The 20333-nt window shown below is 51.9% G+C and overlaps 1 protein-coding gene across 1 annotated transcript; it reads left to right on the forward strand.

Annotated features, from left to right (window-relative positions):
* Positions 1-851: 851 nt before the first annotated feature.
* On the forward strand, positions 852-20012 carry PEF1 (penta-EF-hand domain containing 1). The gene is made up of 5 exons (XM_026014330.2): positions 852-1268; positions 10270-10570; positions 14723-14878; positions 15322-15465; positions 17119-20012. Exons 1-5 carry the CDS (start codon positions 1245-1247, stop codon positions 17346-17348), a joined length of 855 nt encoding a protein of 284 aa, XP_025870115.1. The 5' UTR covers positions 852-1244; the 3' UTR covers positions 17349-20012.
* The last annotated feature ends 321 nt before the right edge of the window (positions 20013-20333 follow it).

Genomic DNA, 20333 nt, shown 5'->3' on the forward strand with positions numbered 1-20333 from the left:
ATGAAGACGTTGGGCCTTTTTTGTAGGTGCAGATGGAGTCGTTGTAGCCACTGTCCAGTCGGCAGGTAGCATGATGAGCACAGTGATTTTGGAAAGTGCCTGGCTAGATAGTTAGTTAGATGGTCCGGAATGGATAACACCTCGTAACACCTTATTCACTTATCGATTAGGTGGCGCAGCGGTTTGGCGCCTGCCTTTGGCCCAGGGCGCGATCCTGGAGACCCGGGATCGAATCCCACGTCGGTGCATGGAGCCTGCTTCTCCCTCTGCCTATGTCTCTGCCTCTCTCTCTCTCTCTATGTGACTATCATAAATAAATTAAAAAAAAAAAAAAATACCGTGCCAGGCACTCTCCTAGGTACATGGGATATGACAAGAAAAACCACATACCTATGCCCACGTGGAAGAGCTTAACCCCTTAGTCAAATAAGCATGCAAACAAGTGCAGAGCCTGAACCACGAGCAAGTACATGACTCTACGTGGTCACTCAGTGACAGAACTGGACTGACTGTGGGGAACAGTCAAGACCTCCCCGCTGAGAACCGGGTAACCACTGACAGCAGCTCTAGGCCACCTCTGCCCCGGCCCACTGTGAACCAGGGCAAGTCGCTGCCTCTCCGGACCACAGTATCGCTGTTTTACGAAGAGAGCCCAGATGATCTAATTTTCCTCCCACTCTGGTGGCCGGGGGTTGTCCTCTCCAAAGACCACGGGTCTCACTCCAAAGCTACTAACTGGCACGTGGTGTCCTGACATTAGAGCGAGGTACTCCCGCCATTGCCTCCCCCCCCTGTCCAGGAAGCCTCAGTCTGTTCCCGGTCGTCACGGCAACCGCCCGGGCCCTCCTCCCGCGGGCGGAAACTTCCCGTGACGACTGCAAGCGCCCTACCAGGCGCCCCATTTGCCAGGTTAAAACATGGCCACCGCCGCAACACCCGACTCCAGCTTTTCGCTGAATACCCAGACCTGAGCAGCCCCGGGGCCTACGCTAGGGCAGGAAAGGGAAGAACGGCCCCGCCTGCAAGCTGGCAGGGTTTCCGGAAACCCTCACCCCTTCCTTTAGCACCCCGGCCTCTCCCCAGGCACCCGACCACCGCCCTACAACGTCACTTCCGTCGGTCCCGGCGTCCAGGATTGACGGCGGCGGCCACCCAATCACAAGCGGGCCCACCCCCAGGCCCGGGCGGGGCAGGCTTAGGCCCGGGAAGCCCCGCCCCTCGCCGACGTGTGACGTCGAGTCGCCATGGCCAGCTACCCGTACGGGCAGGTGAGTGTGCGGGGGGGGGGCGGGCGATTCCAGGTAGGGGCTTCGTCGAGTCCAGGCCGCCTCGCCTTGTCCGGGCGTTCTCCGCGCCCTTCCTACGCGGAGGCCGGCGTCGGCGTGGTCTCGCGCGCCAGGGAAGGCGAAAGGCTGCTCGGTCGCGCCTGTCTCACGTCACGCAGGACTGCAGGTCTGGGAGGTCGCGTCGCGCCCCCTCTGACGTCGCGCCCGTGAGGATTTGGGGACCTTGGACCCCACGTAATCAGGCGAGGCTCTGCCGGGGCCCCACACCTCCTCGGGGCTCCCGGGGGGCTCCCGGCGGCCTCACCAGTGCCAGCAGAACTGAGACAACTGGTTGCGCCTGCCACGTTCCGGGCGTCGGATAAAAATATCCCCCTGACGTACTGCGTGCGAGGAATCGGGAGAATCCTGATTGACCCGCTTCTGCGGGTCCCACGAGTGACCTTGCTCGTTTAGGCTGACCCGTCCGTTTCATGCATGGGAACAATGAAACCCAGAGAAGACGCAGATCTTACCCGAGGCCCCCGGGCGGGCAGCGGAACCCGGGAGCTGTCGGCACAGGCCTCTTACCCCCTCCCCAGCCCATTTCGATCCAGCCAAGAGCACCACAGCCAGGGGATTCTGTGACCAGAATCCTCTGTTGGAGGACGGATCGGTAGAGTGGTTAAGTTCAGCCTGGAGTCCGCAGGTTCACCCCTTGGCCCCACCTCTTAAATAGTTACGAGCCATTAAGCAAGGTATTTTGCTTCTGTGAGCCTGTTTCCCCGTCCATAAAATAGGGCCCAATAAATAGGGTCTACTTGAGAGAGCTGTCATGAATAGCAAGCTGTCATGCTTGTAAAGCATTTGGCATTTCTAAGAGTCTAACAGTATTTTAGTATTTGGATTTTTTTTTCTAAGACTCCTAGGTCAGTGCCAGGAGGGTCCTCAAAATAGTCCCTTTATTTTAAGAAATTGAAGCCCAGAGAGGCTCCTGAGTTGCCCAAGATCATACTAATTTAGGAGGTAAAACCCATGCAGGGGGGACGCCTGGGTGGCTCAGTGGTTGAGCGTCTGTCTGCCTTTGGCTCAGGGTGTGATCCTGGAGACCTGGGATTGAGTCCCAGGTGGGGCTCCCTGCATGGGGCCTGCTTCTCCCTCTGCCTGTGTCTCTGCCTCTCTGTCTGTGTCTCTCATGAATAAATAAATAAAATATTTAAAAACCCATGCAGGGAAAATTGGAAAATAAAATTATATGGGATATTAGCGATCAACTGAGTATAGTCCCATGCCAAAAGAGAGATGAGGGAGTACAGCCCTGTATGTCTTTTGTACACAGTATTTGAACCTTTTTAATCTCACTGATGAAGGTCCTGTAAGCATGCTAGCAGAGATTATTGTCCCAAGGTTATTGCTGAGGAAGGAGCCCAAAGAGGTTAAGTGGCTTGCTCCTTTTTGTTGCATTTTTAGCAGAGGTAGAAAAAAAAAGCTGATGTTAAGAGGAATTATAATCTAGCAGGGCTTCCAAAGCTCCATTCCATTGGTTGAAATGTTAATAGGTATTGCTAATAGAGGAGGATTCTGTGGTTAAATAAGTTTGGGAGATACTCCATGAAATACAGCCGAATAAGTTTGTTCAACACGGGGCATCTCAGAATTCTTAATTTGTCAATATGCTTTTGTAAATCTGCCATTGAGGGATAAAATATGCAGTATTTTAAAACTTATTTAACCGTGGAACTACTTCCCACTCCCAACTCCCCTTTTTAAAAAATTTCTGGTCATTTTTTGGTACAGCTACTATCTTGGGGGAACACAGTTTGGGAAAACATTGCTATGGTGCGTTGTTTTTTAGTGGATGGTCTGTGTCAGAATCACTAGGAAATTTGTTTAGAAAGCACACCTTTGGGGATACCTGGGTGACACAGTCAACTGAGCATCTGACCTGGTTTCAGCTCAGGTCATGATCTCAGGGTTGTGAGATTGAGCCCTGCATCAGGTTCTGCATTCTGCACAGAGATTGCTTGGGATTCTCTCTCCCTTCCCCTCTGTACCTGCCTGCTATGCTCTCTCCTTTCTCTCTCTCTCTCTTTCTCTTTCTCTCAAATAAAATAAAATAAAAAGGCACACTTTTGGGTTCTACCTCAGACCTATTCCATACCCAGGAAGGGCCCAGGAATCTACATCTTAATAAGTTTCTGGAGGTATTTTGTAAGCATCTTAGAGGCAGTAACATGGAAATTAAGAGCCTAAGCTTCCAGGTTGGATACAACTGGGCTAGAATCCTAATTCTAGCACTTAATAGTTATATGCCCTTGGACAAACCATCTAAGGGCTCTGACCCTCAGTTTGCTCACCTTTAAGAAGGGAGGAATAATACTTCATAGGGCTGAAATGAAGACAAACTGTGATAAAGCTTGCAGTGAGCTTGGCACTGTGCTGATACCAAGTGTGTGCCAGTGCCTGGTGGTGGCTCTTGCTGCTGGGATCACTGTTAGGCCACATGGCCTGGGCTTCTGCTCAGAGTGAAATTCTGAAAAAGAGCACGGAGAGAACAGTGTCTAGAATAGAAGAAATGCTTTTATCCCCCCCCATCATACCCTGTCCACCTGTCCAACTCCTGGTCCAAGGTATTCCAAGAAAATACCTGGTGGTTTTAAAGCATACAAAGGCTTAGTGCCACCTCCCCTCTGCCCAGAACATAGCAGGATTCCAATAAACTAATCTGCTGCCTCCAGCCCTGGGGCCCTTGAGCATGTACTGGGTGTTGGAGTAGTGAAACTCAATTACCCTTTGGTCCTGGGTGGTGGGGGCAGTTTGATGGGTTTCAGTGATTGAGAGTGGTCTCTGAGGCTGAGAGAGTTGGCTTCACATTCCTGCTCTGTCATTTCCTGGCAGAAATTTCTTGCCAAAGTCCAAGGCTCAGTTTCCCCTTCTTTAAAATGGAGTCATAAGAGTACCTACCTCAAGAGTTATTAAAGGAGGTAATCCGTGTAAAGTGTTTGGCATGGCATTTGGCATGTAGTAAATACTCCAAGGAAAGAGCAATACAAATAGATGAATTGTGGAATCAGTGTGATAAGCATTAAATGGGAGTGAGTGTAAGGTACTAGAATGGCACAGGAAGGATGCCTAACCAAGTCTGGGTGGGAGGAAGTCTTCTTAAAGGAGGTGACATTGAAGCCAAAAGCTGAATCACCGGTATGTGTTAGCTGAGTCAAGAAAGTAGAAGGAATAGCATGCACAAAGGTCAGCAGATGAGAGTCCAGTATTTGGGAGGAATTTCAAGAGATCAATATACCGTGAAGAAGGGGAAAGGACTAAGAAATGGGACCAGCAAGCTAAGCAAGGACTAGATCCTCAAGGACTTTGCACGCCTTTTGAGGGAGGCTGGACTTCATCCTGATTAATGAGGGAGCCGTAGAGGGAGCCGTAGAAGAGTCTTCTGTCATTTGTGCTTCGGAGCTGGTACCTTGGGGCCACTGTGAGACTGGACTGAAACAGGAGACACTTGAGGCAGGGAGACTGGTTTCAAAGCTGTTGAAGTACCCCCTTGGTTAGAGAGAACGTCGAGCTGGCAAAGAGAAGCATTTGGGAGGTAGGATTGGGAAAACTTGCTCCCTAATTGGGCTGATGGAGGGGACGAAAGAGGAGGTCCCAGGAGGGCACTAGGGCTTCAGGTCTGGGGGACTGAGATGAGGACAGAGGGGAGGGGTAGGTTTGGAGGGAAGGTCCAGGAGGTTGTCGGATACGTGGGTCTACAGCCTGGGAGAGATGAAGCTGGACAGACGTGTTTGGAGTGTCAGCACAGGGCCGTAATTGAAGGCTTGGGAGAGCTCTTGGCCCACTGTTCATTTGCTGCAGGTTTCTGGCCTTTAAATATTTTAGGAGGCTCTGTTGGTGAATGCCCAAACCACTCCTGTCATCTTGATTGTTTAACCCCTTAATATGTGCTTTAGCCTCCTCTGGCCGACACTTATGGGGCAGCCCCAGAGCACAGGCCTCTTTTTGCAAGACCGCTTACTCCCTTCCCCATCAGGACTCCGCATGGACCAACCTTTGATATCTCTGAACTTCACGATCATTTTGGGATGAACCCTCAGAGCCAAAGGAAGATATAGAACTTCCTGAGTGGGTTATCTAGGAGAAGGTGAGCTCCCCAAGTGGGTTTGCATCCCACTTGCAGGAATGCAAACAGATCCAAAATGATGCTGCATCATCTCCCTAGAGGTTGGACTGGAGGCTTTTTGAGATCTCTTATAGTACCATGCCTCTCGAATCAGGTCTAGGTGCTGGGGTGAAAAAAGAGTAAGATTCTTCTGAGTCTCCCTGATTTCCAGGCTTGAAGCGTCTTCCAGCCCTTCCCCCTTCCTCCCCCCCTTCCTACAGAATTCCCCATTCTGTAGGAATCCATCATATTGAGGACAATCCCTGTTCAGTCACAATTGAGAGAACAACAGAAGGTAGTAGGGTAGAGGCCCTGTTTTGAATCCCAACTCACCAGTTCTAGCTGCATCATCACAGGCACACTAGTAAACCCTGTACCTTAATTTTCTCATGAGTAACATGGAGTAGTAGCACTTCCTTCGCAGGACTCAGTTCAGGGGGAGCCAGCTGAACTGCAAGCACCTTGCAGAGCCTCAGGAAAATGTTAATTGCCCCTTCCCCCACCGGCCCCAGTATATCAAATATAGTTTATGTGCAATCAATAAAGACCTAAGGAGGGGCGCCTGGCTGGCCCAGTCAGCGGAGCATGTGGAGCATGCGACTCTTGATCATGGGGTTGAGTCCGAGACCCATGTTGGGTGTAGAGATTACTTGAGAATAAAATCTTGAGGGCAAAAAAAGACCTAGGGATAGTTTTCTGTGTTGCTCCAGAACCATGATTGCTGCACTCTTCCTGCCTGTCTTCCTTCCTTCCCCCATCTCTCCCTCCCTCAATCTTGTGTTGATCAACACGAAATACTCTTGGGAAAAATCTCAGAAGGGTTGGCAGTGTGGAGTAGCATAAAAGAACAGGGAGTCAGGGATTCCAGTTTTTGTGTCTGGTTGAGACGTTCAGGAACAACTCAGTGACCCTGGGAACCGTCGTCCCCAGACTTCCTCCCCGGTCTGGGTTCTGCCTCAGTTGGTGGCTCCGCTTCATCTCTGCATGCTGGATACCTGAGTCATTCTGAATGCTTCCCTTTCCTCCCCCCTCCATCTCTTTCCTAATCGAATTAGCTATCAAGTCATGTCTAGCCTATCTCTGAAATAGCTTCAGAATCCATCCTGCCCTCTCCATGTCTAAGTCCGCTGTCTGGTTCAAGCCCTGCCTGCCTAGCACCTGGGCTGCTGCCTCCCCCGCTAGCTCATCCTCCGCCCCGCTGCTGGTTAATTCTCTAAACAGGGCTCTGATCACGTTCCTCCTCTATTGGGAACCCTTCTATGGCGCTCTGTTTCCTCAGGCATAAAGCCCAAACTCTTCAGAGCGGTATTCATCTGTTCAAATATTTATGGAGGCTTGCAGGTGCCAGGCACTGTGCTGGAGCCTGGGTGCCCTGATGAATGGGGCCCAGTGTCTGGCCTTGGGGTGCCCACTGTTGCACGGAGGAGACACAGACAGAAAGAAGGTCCTCTAAGACGCTGGTAACTCACCCTACTGACCGAGATGCAGCAGGAGGGGAGCTTGGTCAAGGAGTGTGGAAAGAGCCTGCCTTTCTGAGTTCACCTTGCATTCCTGCCCCCACCCTTGGTCTTCAGTCATTTCCCCCCATTTCTCTGGGCTCACTCACAGGTCTGTGCCTGTCTTCTCCCTCCTGTCTGGAATGTCCTTTCCTGCTCTCCTTTTGGGGAATGCCTGGGCATCCTTCAAGGCCAGCTTCAGTTATCACTCCTGCCTCCTCCAGGAAGCCTTCCTTGACCCACTTCATGCATTTCTTCATTTGATTGCTCATTTGTCACTCAAAAAAAAAGAACAAATTCCTGTCTGTGCCTCCTTAATAGCATTTAAGTAGAGTTTGGTGGCACCAACCGAACTGTGTCTTAATCACTGATGGGACCCTCAGGGACAGGCCCTATTTAGTTTTGCACCCCTGCCTAGTACGGTACACTCTATAAGTGCTTGCAGGACGAACTCCTTGGAGTCGTGTGCCTCAGTTTCTTCCTTTGAAAAGCAGCCACTAATACCTTCCTTTGTTCTGTTAGAGGACTGTTGGCATTTGTGCGTTTGTCAAAGTGCTCTGTGAAACGTAGTGCTGAGGGTTCTAACACAGGACAGATAGGAAAGGATTTAGCTGCTGCCAGACTGCACCAAACCGAGCAGGTCCCTGGAATGTGTGACAGTGACAGGGTCAGAAGACCTGCCAGTAGCACCAGCTTTGTTGGTCTGGGGGCATTTCCCAAGGGGAAGGCCTGTGCCTCAGGTGCCCTAGGCCAGGGACAGTTTATAGCTTTGTTCACTGGGCTGGTTGCAGAGTAGTTGCTTTTTGGCCTGGGGTCGGCTTGTTCTTTGGGTGTGCCCAGACTCTGCAGGGCCCCCACCCCTTTCTCCATCCAGCATGGGAGTCTGGTGCCCTGCTGCTTAAGGAACGGGCACTGTAGCTCAGGGCAGTGGGAGTACCGAGCCCGCGGGTGTGGTGGGTGGGGGTGGTCTGGCTCCACCTCCGCCTCCAGCTCCAAGTGATCTGAACAAGACCCTTTCCCTCTTAGTTTCCCTATCCAGATACTGAAAGGGTTAGGCTAGATGGCCCCCTCCCGGGCACCCTCCCATCACACTGCTCCAGCTCTCTTGGAATCTCTTTCATTCTTTTCATCCCAGCTTAAAGCTGCTTTCTCATGGAAACTCCCTCCATCACCCTCTTTGCTTTCTGGTTCATGGCGCAGGCTTGTGTGTCCACTTGAAACACCTGGTTCCTTATGCTGTTTTGTTAGATGTTATGGAGAGTGTTTCTGTGCCTCTGCAGTTCACTGGAAGCTCCTTCAGACCGTTTCACACCTTTATACGCCCCCCCCCCTCCAAGATTTTACCTGCTCCAGGGCTTGGCTGAGGATGATGAATATGATAAAAACAGCAGCCAAGATTTATAGATCATTTGCTCTATGCCAGGCACTGTTGTAAGAACTTGTTTTCTCACATCAGTGGTTTTCAGACTGTCTCTTGAGTCACTGTGGGGCGTTTACAGAGCTCCCTGAGGATCTAACAAAGGCAGGCCCTGTGTGGTTGGGGCTATAAAACCCCCACCGTGCTTCAACCAAAGCCACTTTTATCAGTTTTTAAAAGTTTTATCAAAAGAGTCTTTAGCTAAAAGTTAGACTGGCAAGGTTCTGCTGCATTTATTTCTTGTAATCAGCAGAGTGATGCAGTGAGGAAGAGATTATTGTATTTTATTTGTGAGGGAGCAGGCACAGAGATTGAGCCAGGGGCCCCCAGCGAGAACTCAGCTGGTGAGTGCAGTTTTGAATTGAGATTGGTCTGTGACTTCACTGTAAAGAAGTCTTGCTGCCAGCTCTGGCTGCTTCCAGGGCAGCAGAGCTCCCAGCATGCTGAGTGGGGAAGGTGGAGGGAAGGACCTGAAGCCTCCCTTCCTTCAACCAGCAGACCTCCTTTAAAATGAAGTGTAAGTTCGGCCTCAGGCCTCAGCCTTGAGGGCAAGTGTCCCAGACGCTGTCAAACACAATAAAGAGGGCAGCCCGGTGGTGGCTCAGAGGTTTAGCACCGCCTTCAGCCCAGGGCCTGATCCTGGAGATCAAGGATCCAGTCCCACGTCATGCATCCCTGCATGGAGCCTGCTTCTCCCTCTGCCTGTGTCTCTGTCTCTGTGTGTGTGTGTGTGTGTGTGTGTGTGTGTGTGTGTGTCTCATAAATAAATAAAATCTTAAAAAAAAAAACAAAAACAACTCCACAATAAAGAGAACAAGTCCAGGCTCTCAGCAGTTGGGCTACTAGTCTGCCTTATAGGTTTATCTAGAACAAATCTAGGTGGTACCTCCTCAGAGCTGGGCCCTGCTGCTCCCTGGACCTCTGAGCCTAGCCCGTGTGCAGCTGTGTTGGGCTGTGCTCTTTGCTCAGAGCCATGAACACTGAGTGTGGGGCTCCCTGGCTAGTGGTGTGGGGACGAGGACAAGAGAGGGAGCGCCCCCTTGTACGTGCTAATATACAGATGGCCTGGGTCCTGGCCACGGCCCCTCCCTCCACACAGTCTATCTGCGATTTTTCTGGACTGGAGTCTCCTCCTGTGTCAGAGCGCTTCATGTGCCTCGTCTCATTTCATTCACATGCCAACCTGGGAGTTAGGCACTATTATTCCCATTTAAGAGAGTAAGAACAAAGGATATGGAGGCTTCGAGATGGCAAGTCATTAGTCTGGTTAGGAAGTGGCAAAACCAGAACTCACACTGGTCCTTTTCGACTCTCACCGTTGCCACTATGGTGCCTGAGGATCAGGGACTCCCCTGCCTGTCTCACAGAGTCATGAGTGAGAAGGGGAAATGCTTTTGTATCTCGAGCTGTTGGAAGGTAAGGAAGACATGCTGGAGATGAGCTCGTGCAATGGATATATTGTTCATGATTGAAGAGGGTCAGGGTGTGTGTGATGGAGATCGCATTTGCACTATGCATTATCCAGATGGAGATGGAGGTAGCACAGGGTGAGGATCTGGGATTTTGATTCATATGCTTCCTCATTCATTCAGTAAATATTTACTGAGCATCCATTCAGCGCTGGGGGCTAGGGACAAAGCAAACCTGACATGATCCCAGGCCATCACGGAGCCTCTTGGTATGATGGAAAGGGGAGCCAGGAGGGCAGGATTCCAGCCCTTCCCCACAGGTCATTGGTGGTATGACCTTGGGTAGGTATTATTTTCTCTAGAAGGTTGTCTGTCTGAGCAATGACGTCATAATTCTAGCCCTGCCTACAGGATCAGTTGAAAGAGTGGCAGTAGCAATGGTTTGTGACTATAAAGTGCCATACTCTGGCTGGTTTCTGGCCTTCCCATTCTAACTGGTACTTTGTTCTTCTTGCAGGGCTGCCCAGGAGGTGGAGGACAAGCACCCGGAGCCCCTCCGGGTAGCTACTACCCCGGACCCCCCCATGGTGGAGGACAGTACAGCAGTGGGGTACCCCCAGGTGGTGGCTATGGAGGGGGTCCTGCCCCCGGAGGGCCTTATGGACCACCAGCTGGTGGGGGACCCTATGGGGGGCTCCCCTCTGGAACTCCAGGAGGACTATATGGTGGTGCAGCCCCGGGGGGCCCCTATGGTCAGCCACCTCCAAATTCCTACGGTGCCCAGCATCCTGGGCCTTATGGACAGGGACCTCCTCCAGGTAAGTAAGGATCTTGGACTCCAGGTGCCTCTGACTGTTCTGGGTTATCCAGGGCCCATCCTTGCCCTTCCTGTGGGTACGCAGGCAGCCTGGTCACTGGCACCCTAGCATCTTGCCTATAGCTCCAGCTTGCATCAGCAGAACCAGAAGTCTGCTAGTTAGCTTTGCTGTGGTAACAACTCCAGAATCACTTCGGCTTACAACAACAAACATTTATTTCTATTGCTTGCTCACACGCACTTACTCTTGCTTACGCGTCAGCAGCTGTGGATTTGGCTGCTGAGGTTCTGTGCCACGTGTCTTTTCTTTCCAGATCCAGGCGGAAGGAGAAGCCCTTATTTGGGATATGCTGTTCTGGTGGCAAGAAAAATTGGGAGGGCTAGGAGAAATGCACAATGTCTCTTAAAAGCTTCTGTGCTGAAGTACTTTACATGTCTTCCACTCATATACTGTTGGCCAAACCACATCTCTTGGTCAAGCCTGACATGAGTAGGATGGAAGTGGATGTTCCTCTCATGCAGGGGCACTGCAAGCCACCAGGCAGGGGAGAGGATGTACAGTGCTCTTATGGGGTTGGGGGGAGGGCATGGATTAGCAAATAGTTGAAAGCGGTATACCGTGGGGGAGAACCCATTTCTGTGTGAGGGAGACTGGCCACTATATAGAAAGGCAAGCATAGTTGCTGAGAGATTTTGAGATTAGGCCACATACTGATCTGACCAAATTACCTTACCTCTTTATGTCTCAATGTCCACATCTGTAAAATGGGTGAATGCTACTACCCAACAAGATTATTAGTAAGGATTTGATGAGAAGGGGCAGGTAAGCACTGGGTACAGTGGGAAAGGCTTAATATGCAATATTCTGTGGGAGGACTCATTCTGGGACATTCTCAGCGAGGAGGTATTGAGCATGTCATGTGATAGCACTTGTGGCAAGGGCCTCACCCCCGATTGATATATTGAGGCAGACAGGAGAATGATGGGATGCAGGGCAGGTAGAGAGCAGAGATGCTGAAGGTGAGGAATTGGATGAGGGGGGTGGGGTGGGGCAGGGGGCTTGGAGATTCAATGGAGGCAGAGAGTCCTGGTAGAGGGCTTCAGGCTCAGTGAAAATGACTGAGTGACCTCAGCCAGGGGGTCAGGGAAGGTGAGTGTCTAGATCCCTGTTTCCTCCTGAACTAATTTAGTCAGCCTCTTCACAGAATGCTTATTCCTGGGAGACCAAGCTTCTAGGCTGCGTGCTGGTGCACCTGCAGGGCCTCCCAGGAATGGCCCTGTGGGGAGGCTGCTGCATCTCAGCACGCATTCCTGGGCAGGTGGCCCTGAGGAAAGAGCTCACACCTCGGGGGTTCTAAACACAGTCAGTGGCATTGATCTTGTCAGAGCCCCGAGTTTCTGGCTGTTTGCTTTCAGCTCAGCAGCTTCATGGTGAAGTTACTCATCCTTCTAAAATCTCGTCTGTGAGCTCTCATGAGGTCGCTGCAGGTAAAGGACCCCCTGCCTGGGAGGCTCATCCCTTTGGGGCCTGAGGCTGGAGACCATGTCTGGGCTGCAGAGAGAGGAAAGCTGTCCCTCAGACTCTCAGCTGCTCACCGTATGCAGCTTCCCCTTATGTGGCCACTGTGGCCTTTCCTGTGGTGCGGCTCATGTCTCCCTGCAGCAGTGCTGCTTAAAGCATGGCCCAGAGCTCACCTGCATGGGAGTCACCTGGGAGGCCCCACCTCAGCCCCCCTGGATGAGTCCAGGATCTAAAGTGCCAGCACCTTGCTCTATGATGAGACAGATTTGTCCATTGGAGGTGCCCCACTGCCCTCAGGAAAGATCCTAAAGGTGCTCAAGACCCAACCCCAATGCCTGCCACGGCCCCTCCCTGCCGTCCACCTGAGTCCCATTTGTGTGCCTCTGAACACACCTGCCCCTGCTGCCTGCCTGCCTTCTTCCCGTCGTAGCTCTTTTCTCCTCCTTTCAGATGGCCCTTCCTCTGGGAGGATGTGCCTGCATGCGGGGCCACGCCCTTTGCCAGAGCTCCATTTTGCTGTTCTCTCATTTACCCATCATATAGCCCTGGGAAGTAGGTCTGTTTTGGGAATAGGGGAAGCAGTACTCAAAAGACTAAGTCATTTGTCTAAAGTCACACCAGATAATGAGGATCAGTGCTCTTTGCTTCCAGAGCCTGGGCTTTGTCGGGCAAAATGCCTAGACCACATGTCCCAGAGACTCTGTCCCAGCGCCATGGCCCTCACTCCCTGTGGTACAGCTGCTGTTTCAGGAAGGGGTTTTGGGGCCTGCCTGGATTTCCCTTACACGGAGGTAGGACTAGGCCCTCAGTCAAGCAGACTGTTTTCTTCAGGCCTCGCCTTTGGGACTAGGTGGTGGCTTTTGTGCTCCACCACAGCTGGTGGCTACCTCTGATGCTGCTTTGTGGGAAGGAGCCCTCTGGGTGGCCAGTTCACTCTGTAGGCTCTCCAGTCCTGTATAGCTCTGGCTTTTCTCTAAGATAGGCCGGTATGCTTCACTTGCATCTCCCACCCCTTTACCCTGCATGTCTTTCCAAATGAATGATACTTTCCTCCACCTTCTGAGAGACACACAAAGCTACTTGAACCACAACAGCGCCAGTAATCGGCAGTCAGATAGTACTTAGATTATACCAGATGCTGACTTCAAGATTTTCATATATTGGGTCTTCACAATAACCTGATGAAGTAGATGATCCTGTTTCCTCATTTTACAGATAAGAAAACTGAAGCAATGTAAATAAACCAAGGCCACAAATGGGGGAGCTGGGCCTTGAGCCACGGGGCCAGCTGTGGCATGAATTGAGCACCTTCCCTGTCTGTGTCTGGCTCTGTGCTAGCCGTTGGGGACTCAGAAATGAGTTAGGGGGGCATCTTGCCATAGATTGCTCCAACTCTAACCTGGAAGAGGGTAGAAGAAAACATGTACCCAGGTGATCAGAGCCATAGGAGAGAAGGTGTATAAAAGGAGAAGAAAAGGAAGCCTGTCCAGAGGTGGAAGAAGAGGAAAGGTTTTATGGAAGTAACAGCATTTTATTTGGGTCTTGCAGGGGGACAGGAAATGATGCAGAGATGAGGGAGAAGGGTTTCCATGGCAGGGAACAGGGAGTAAAGCCTCTGTGGTGGGAATAAGCAGGGATGGCTAAGAGTAAGACTAATGCTTCATCTGGGCTGGAACAGAGCTGAGAGGGGGACAGAGATGGAGTGGTAGGCAAGAGTGGACCACATTGCAGGGGGACCCGGAATGCTGTATTAAGGATGCTGGATTTTATTTTGTAGGTGGTGGGGAGTCTCAAAAGAGTTTTGAGTTGGGTTGGGGGGAATGGGTTAGAATCGAGCTGGGTTTTAAAGATTACTTGGTAGCAAGTGAAGAGTGGTGGAGAGTAGCCATAAGGATGATTTGGTTAGGCCTTTGGGGTTGTTACAACAGTCCACGTGAGAGGTGTCTGAACTAGGGCAGGTGTGTGGGAGTGGGGAGGAGGTACAGAACCGGGCAGCTCTCTGGGTGCGTGGGGCTGAGGAGGTGACAGAGATGTCTGACACCTCCTCAGTGAGGCTCATGCATTGGAGCTGATGGGGAACAAGAAGAGATGGTGTTCTGTGGCCACATACACTCCCGTGGCTCCTGATAGAGTATGTCCACTGTTGCTGTGTTTGGGGAGTCAGACATGGATCAGACCTGGTTCCCACATCAGAGAGCCCCCTGCTGCTGCGACTCTCAAAATACCTGTTTCTGGGCTGTGCATGTTAACTGCTCAGCAAACATTTTTGGGTTCCCAGTCTGTGGGGAAGAGATAACCCTTCTTTTCCTAGCATTGTTAGTCACCTGGAAACTCCCTGTTCCTTAGAAACTTAAGATCAAAGAGAGAAATGACTGAAACACTGTAGGAAAATCCCAGCAGATTCACAGAATAGAAGCCAGCTACAAATACTCATAGAGTTTACATCCAAGGTCCTCTTCCATCAGAGCAAGGCTGTTGGCTTGATGGAAGGCAGGGTAGGTGGACTTGTGAGGCTTTGTGGGTAAGGGATAGCTGTCCCCAGGGAGGCACTGGGCCTGGTCCTCCCAGCATGTCTTTGGATTGGCCTTGAGACCTGTCTCTGACTCCTCTGGTTTGCATCCCTTTGTGCAGGTGGCATTCCTCCCAATGTGGATCCTGAGGCTTACTCCTGGTTCCAGTCAGTGGACTCCGATCACAGTGGCTACATCTCCATCAAGGAGCTGAAGCAGGCTCTGGTCAACTCCAACTGGTCCTCTTTCAATGACGAGACATGCCTCATGATGATTAGTAAGTCCTAGCCCTTCCCCATGGGCTGGGGGCGAGAGCTCCCTACTATCTGACGGTGGGTGGGCAGCCATTTGGAGGAGAAATCTTTCAGGCAGGAATTTGGGTTCAAGGTGAAATCCTCTAGAATGAGAGCTCTTTCCCTTTGATTTTTTTCTCAAGTTCCAGACCTTGTGGAGTCACAGGCTCACTTTTCCGCTCTGCAGAATGGGACTCCCTGCATTGGTGGCAGATGGCATGGAGGGAGTCAGCTGCCAGGCGTGCAGAGAAACTGCAGTTCTGGAAGGGCTAGGGCTGAGAATGGCCCGGGTGGGGGCTGGTCCGCACTTGACGAGAGTATGTCTCAGGTCCAGGTATCTGGGCCCCAGGCCTGAGGTTCTGGGGAGTCTCCTACTCTGGCCCTCCGTCTCGAAGTTTTTCTTCCCTCCATTCCTTCTCTCCTCAAGACATGTTTGACAAGACGAAGTCAGGCCGCATCGACGTCTATGGTTTCTCAGCCCTGTGGAAGTTCATCCAGCAGTGGAAGAATCTCTTCCAGCAGTATGACCGGGACCGCTCAGGCTCCATTAGCCACACGGAGCTGCAGCAAGGTGGGGACCATGGCAGGGACCCTGGACAGGCAAAGCTGGACTTCTTTGTTTGCTCTCTGTGACAGGGAAGGGGGTTCCTCTAGCTTCTGACTACTAGCTGTCCATGTGCTGCCCTCAACACAGGCCCACTCCACATCCATTCTGTGATCTGGCTGGGGCACTGAGCCAAGATCCAGGGCAAGGGAGCACCTGGTTCCAGGATGAGGCTGCACTCCCTTGTGATGGTCCTTCTGGCTCTGCTAGGTGAGACAGACCCAGCCGGAAAGGAGCCTCGGGGATGGGAACTCAGCAGCCCAGAGGACCTGGAAGTCAGCATGTGGGGCTCATGGGGCTCTTTCCTCTCTAGTTGCTAGCATAAAGAATGGAAAGAGCCCTGTATAGGGACTCAGAAAGGTGGTTTCTGTTGCCAGCTCTGCTAGAAGGCAGTTTGCTTCCCAACTCTGGGACCAAGATCACACTAAAAGTTGCAGTAGACTAAGATGATCTGAGGCCATAGGTCCAGGTCTGGTTCCAATACTGACTTGAGAAGATGGGTGGTTAGTGGGGTGATAAGAATCTGACAGGGAGCTTTGCCACCTGGGAGGGAGAAAGGGCTCTCCAGAGAACCCGGCCCCTTGCCCTGGCTGTGGATTTCAGTGAGACTAAGTGGGGGTGGGGGTGAGCTCACCGTGGCTGCACCCATTGAGGGGAAAGGACATGACCTGTACTGATCACCTCCTCTTTTGCCCAGTCCCATTACAGATATTGGTGAGAGTGATACTATCACAACAAAATTTATATTTACTGACTGCTTGTTGTGTCAACACAAGTAAGCACTTCATTCACTCTCCCTGTGTGATAGCTACTGTCTGTTCTTCCCCATTCTTAGGTGAGGGATCTCTTACTATTGCCCTTTTACAGATGAGAGAACCGAGGCTGAGTTTAGGCGCCTTGCCTCAGAGCCACAGAGCAAAAGGGGAGCTTTTAGCCTGGGCTGGTAGATACATGGAGAGGAAGAAAGGAAGCCTCCCAGGTGGAGGGACAGAGGAGCACGAAGGCTGTGACCTTGGAACTGCCCAGCAGCCTTGCCTGGGAGATGATGATGATTTTATTTTTAACAAATAACACTGAGTGCTTATTATGTGTCAAGCACTATGCCAAGTGCTTCACAGAATAACCTCCTTTAATCCTTACTAGAACCTACAAACTAAGTCTCATCCCCATTTTAGAGATGATAAGATGGAGGATTAGCAAGGTTAAGCAACTTGCCCAAGGGGCTGTGTTGACTCCAGAGCAGGCCTATCATGTCTGCCTCTGGGCCACACTGCCTCTGATGTCTGCCCTGGGCAGGGGGCTCCCTGGGGGCTCAGGCTTCCTTCTCTAGTGCGGATGAGTCACAGATGAGCATGGCTAGCTCTCTGTCATTCTGGGATCCTATGGGCCTGATTAAACAGACAGTAATGGAGATTTGGAGAAAGGGATTGGGGCCTTCCAGCTAAGGGGAGCATCCAGAGAGAGCCCCTCTCAGGCTCCTGCCATCTCTGACAGACCCCAGGGACTTCTGTCCCCTCTGTTCTGGTGCGTGTCTCCTCACAGTCCTCTGCACTGCCGTGCTCCCCAGAGCTGGCTGATGGCGGTGCTCAAGGCAAGGTTTTGTGTGCCCCTCCTCTGCAGCTCTGTCCCAGATGGGCTACAACCTGAGCCCCCAGTTCACCCAGCTCCTGGTCTCTCGCTACTGCCCACGCTCCGCCAACCCTGCCATGCAGCTAGACCGCTTCATCCAGGTGTGCACCCAGCTGCAGGTGCTGACCGAGGCCTTCAGGGAGAAGGACACAGCCGTGCAGGGCAACATTCGGCTCAGCTTCGAGGACTTCGTCACCATGACAGCTTCTCGGATGCTATGATGCAGCCCATCTGGAGAGAGTGGGTGTACTGGGGACCTTTCCTGGCTCCTGAGGGTTGGAGAGGCGTGTGGGCCTCTCCTCTTTTCCTGCCCCTCCTAGAAAAAGATCCTTGCCTGATGCAGCACTGTTTCCAAAGAGGGCTGGGAATCCCGTGTCACAGTCAACCAAATAGCAGGGACCTGGGCTGAAGCCACACGGGTAGTGGCCTGACCTAAGAGAGGACTGGAAGCTGAATGTCCTTAGAGTCCTGAGTATCTAAATGGCCCAGCCTTATGCCAGTAGGAGATGCCAGTCACTGCAGGGGAGTTAGTGTCCGGTCAGCTGGGCTCTAGCCTGTAGCTTTTCCTTCTGCGCCCTGACACCAGTGGTAGTGGTCATTAGCCTTTTGCTGTTAGCACTTGAGCTCCCTTATGCATCCCGTCTTGTCAGATGAATCCAGTTTCTCCAAAGTGGAAGCTAACCAAGCATGAGAGAGGTTTGTCTGCAGGACCAAGCGGCTTGGATCCCACCAACCCCATGCCCCAAATCCACGTGTATTGACTTCTGGCTGCCTGCGTGCCGTCCTTGCTTGGGGAGCTCAGACAGCCTGCTCTCTGGGCATCCTTGGCCAGGCTCCCCTTCTGCAGCTTGGACCCCTCCTTTGCCCTCCATTTTCTGCTTGGCTCCAGTCCCCAGGGGACAGTTGCCACCTCCCACTGCCAATGCTCTTTTGTTATTTGTGATTTTTTTCTTTCGGGGCCAAAAGTTCAGTGAAACTGTAAACTTCAATAAAAGGACAAAAATCTAGACTCTCACATGTCCCATCACACCTTCCTAGCTACAGAGACATCTGCACATCCATATGGCCACTCATTTATTCTTTGTTCAGTGACCATTTAAGTACCTGCTGTATACACCACCACACCGTGTAGGAAGAAGCGTCTTAGGGAGACATGGCCCACATGGGGCTGGTCCCATTTACCAGGGTGGAGCTGAAGTGTAGGGGTGGGCCAGGTTCATGTGTTCTATCACCATTTTAGGGCTGGCACTCTGGGCTATAGGCACCACCCCAAACTTCACAGCATGGTCTTTTTTATTATCTCAAGCCCTAGTTTTATCTTCCAGACAAACTGCATTTATTAAATCATAACTTTCCCCCCTTTTTTTTATTAAGCACAGACATCTGTACTTGCTAGCTGGATCATTAGATCAGTGTGATAACCAGTCTACACCAAATGTCTATAGTGATCTAACAGAATTTCAATCAAAAGCCAAGACACCAGACATTGTGGTCTGTTGGAGGACCTTATCATGGGCAACAGTGTAATAATCCTGTTACTCTTGGGGATGAGATAAGAAAGCTCTTCCTCCCTGCAGTGGGTGGGTGGTTGGGAGCAAGCAGCTCAGTGAGGCCCAGCAGGTGTGTTGGGTTGGCCCAGTTCAGCCCTTCTCTCCTCTGGGCTGCTGTCAGCACGAACTTGGATGGAATCCAGTTCCCGAGGCCAACCTCCCCCAGGGCTAGAATCCTCTCTTGCCCCATTGTGAGTCCTGCCTCTGCGTGACAGCTCAGTGCCCTTCCAGGAAGCAGGCTTCCTCTTTGACTAGCAGAAACTTCTTCCTGGTGGGATTCCAAATCCTGCCACTTTGAAAACCACCCATTGACTGTAGTTTTCTCTCTTGGGCCACCCCTTTCTGCATGCCACACCTCTGGATAACTGGAACCTGCCACCGTGTTTCCCCTAGGCCTCCTTTCTCTAGGCTGGGTAGTCTCTGGTTCTTCAGCAACTCTTCCCTGAGCATTGCTCCCCTTGGCCATCCTGGTCCTCTGAATTTTCTCCAGTTCATTTGAACTCCTCAAAGCGGAGGCCTTGGGCCCACTGTTGGACTGGATTCAGCCAGCAGAGTAGAGTAGAATGAAGGCCATTAGGCCATTAGGGGAAGCTTCTGTCATTTCTTTGTTTCTACTGAGCTAAGTGTCTACTGAAATCTGTCTCTAGAATGGTCCCAATCATAGTCTTAGCCTTGTGCTCAGCCGGGGCTCCTTAGCCGGGAGCCCCTTAGCTAAGGAGCCCCGGACCTGGGTTGGTCCTTGTGGGTATGGTTGGTTCTGAGCTTGGGAGCCAGCCCTCACACATGGTTCTGCCCCCTGCACCTCCAAGCCCGGCTACACGAAACTTCACAGCTTTGGATCACAAGACCCAAGAGAGTGAGGAAGGAGCAGGGCAGCCTATCCCTGGCAGCAACCACCCATCTGTGGAAGTGGCCACAAGCGCTGGGTTGGTGAGTCACCCAGAGAGTGGGTGAGATACTTAGGCCATACCTTCCACCTGCTCTGGGAGAAGTGGGATGCCTAAGAGGAGGGGTGTGTAAGCATTCCTGGACTGGACTCCTGGCAGGACCATAGTTTTGCCCCATTTTTTGACGGGTGAGGTCAGAAGGAGCCCGAAGCTCCATTAATCAAGTTAAGCAGAGCCGGTGGTGCGCACGGCCGAGCTGGCCCCTGCCAGATGTCTCCCGCCCCTCGGCAGAGCAGTACTTCAGAGTTCTCTCCACTTCCTGCTCTGGCAACGAGGATCAGGGCCTCTGGCAGCCCTCTAATCATCTTGGTGGCAGACGGAGCACGTCTGTGGCTTTTTCTTTTTATCCTGTGAGTTCATAGAAAATAAATGCAAGCCTGATTTCCAAGAAGGTGAAGATCAGTCTGTTAACCCCACTGTCTGCCCTTCCCCCTGGCCCTGCATCTCCCTTACCTCCCATAAGCCACTGGGCCCATAAGCAGACAGATGTGTCAAGGATCCAGGTCCTGGGCATCAGAGGATTGGCACCACCTGAGGAGGCAGCACTGCGTGTGCTGTGAATCCTGGCTGGGAGCCCATCTGGGATCCCGTGTATTGGGGGCGGGGGTGAGGGTCAGCTGATAATAGCATTCCAGTGCTGCCTTGTCTTCTCCCTTCCCCCATGCTCCCCCACCTTCTCTCTCCTCACCTAAGCAGCACAGATTTTGTG

The sequence above is a fragment of the Vulpes vulpes genome, chromosome 2 (assembly GCF_048418805.1).
Source record: "Vulpes vulpes isolate BD-2025 chromosome 2, VulVul3, whole genome shotgun sequence".
NCBI lineage: Eukaryota > Metazoa > Chordata > Mammalia > Carnivora > Canidae > Vulpes > Vulpes vulpes.

What these genes read in the sequence shown, in the direction of transcription:
- PEF1 (XM_026014330.2), top strand. Translation starts at nt 1,245, where the DNA reads ATGGCCAGCTACCCGTACGGGCAG. An exon ending in CCAGCTACCCGTACGGGCAG is followed by an intron (nt 1,269 to 10,269) that starts GTGAGTGTGCGG and finishes TTCTTCTTGCAG; the next exon opens with GGCTGCCCAGGAGGTGGAGG. An exon ending in CCACACGGAGCTGCAGCAAG is followed by an intron (nt 15,466 to 17,118) that starts GTGGGGACCATG and finishes CCTCCTCTGCAG; the next exon opens with CTCTGTCCCAGATGGGCTAC.